This window comes from Camelina sativa, chromosome 13 (assembly GCF_000633955.1).
Source record: "Camelina sativa cultivar DH55 chromosome 13, Cs, whole genome shotgun sequence".
Lineage (NCBI taxonomy): Eukaryota > Viridiplantae > Streptophyta > Magnoliopsida > Brassicales > Brassicaceae > Camelina > Camelina sativa.
In genome coordinates this window covers 8,140,616-8,141,997 of record NC_025697.1, presented here as the reverse complement: position 1 = coordinate 8,141,997, position 1,382 = coordinate 8,140,616, and the positions used below count along the sequence as shown (strand labels likewise).

At 37.1% G+C, this 1,382-nt stretch overlaps 1 protein-coding gene across 1 annotated transcript in view; it reads right to left on the bottom strand.

The window, feature by feature from the left end:
* LOC104735924 (serine/threonine-protein kinase CDL1-like) overlaps positions 1-1,382 on the bottom strand; it is a gene marked incomplete in the record, with an annotated part of 5,516 nt that extends 4,134 nt beyond the window's left edge. The window contains 3 exon segments of the mRNA XM_010455811.2: positions 131-320; positions 415-614; positions 1,126-1,382. Of these exon segments, the coding sequence (XP_010454113.1) occupies positions 131-320; positions 415-614; positions 1,126-1,246 (511 nt within the window).

Below are 1,382 nucleotides of genomic sequence, written 5' to 3'. Positions count from 1 at the left end.
AAGAAAAGCTATAGACTATCCCAACATATCAAATACAATAACAAAGCATCCTATTATAATTTACAATACGGTAGACCATGTCATGGTTTCTGTGTATGGTAGTTTCAATAAAAATGCTAATGTTTCTTACCGTGTAGATGATCCTCCAATGATCCTAGTGGCATATACTCATAGACAAGAAGACGCTGGTCACCATCAGCGCAATAACCAATCAAATTGACAAGATTGGGATGATGCAGAAGGCTTAGCATAAGAACCTCTACAAGAAACTCTCTGTTTCCTTGTAGACCGTTTCGATCAAGCTGTTTAACAGCTACTATCTGAAAAAACATAAAATCCAATTAGTAGACGAGTTTATCATCATGAAAATTTTAACATAGGATATGATTCTGTTAGTTGATTCACGAACTTCACCTGTCCTGTGGTCTCTAGACGACCCTTGTAAACACGTCCGAAACCTCCTTCTCCAAGAAGACATTCCGGTCGGAAGTTTTTAGTTGCGGCAGCTAACTCTCGGAAAGTAAACGTTTGTGCAGCGATATGAGCGGTTGGCCCTTCTTTTGGAGCAGTTAACTCCTTCTTTTGTTCAAGAACTCGTCGAGACTTTGATTTATCTACAAAGTAAATGAATTGTTAGTACCTCTTCCACATTCAAATTTCAATGTACAGGAAAATAGATTCACCGGTCTTCATTTCTACAATTGTTAAACTAGTGATGTCAACAACAAGCACAGACATCCTTATCACTAATAACTCTTTATTTCAGAAACCCTGGAGCTACCATAATTATGATTCATTGTTAGTTGAATAGAATTGAGTAATCTAGTTTGGCATCTCCTAATTGCATTCCATAAACAGAGAACTCAACATAAGCTGGACACAAGACAAGAATTTGGAGCTAAATTGTATCGTAAAAGCAGAATCAAACATCCCAAAACGCATCAGATCTCAGGAATTTAAAAGTCGAGAAACTCCATAGCCAGAAACTCAGAAAGTATCAACATTTATATCCAAATCATTAGTAAAGGTACAAACTTTATGAGAACCCAGAAACTCAAATCGATCTAAGACACGAAAACTCAAACAGATCCCAAAAGAAAAAAAAAGAACAAAAAAAAAAGTCACCTAAGCTGACATGGTGAGACTGAGTAACTGAGCCGTCTTTAGCTGAAACTTCCTTCTTAACCGAATCTTTGGAAGCAGCGTCTTTAGCCGAAGATCCAAAGCAGGGCAAACACCCACTCATCTCCGAAAGCTAAGTCTTTCGGAGAAATTGAAAAATTCAAAAAAAAAAAAACACAAGATACCCCTACCGACAGAACCAATCAACCGGAGAATCCCAACATAAGCTCAACACATCTCGAGATTTTTTTTTTTTTTTT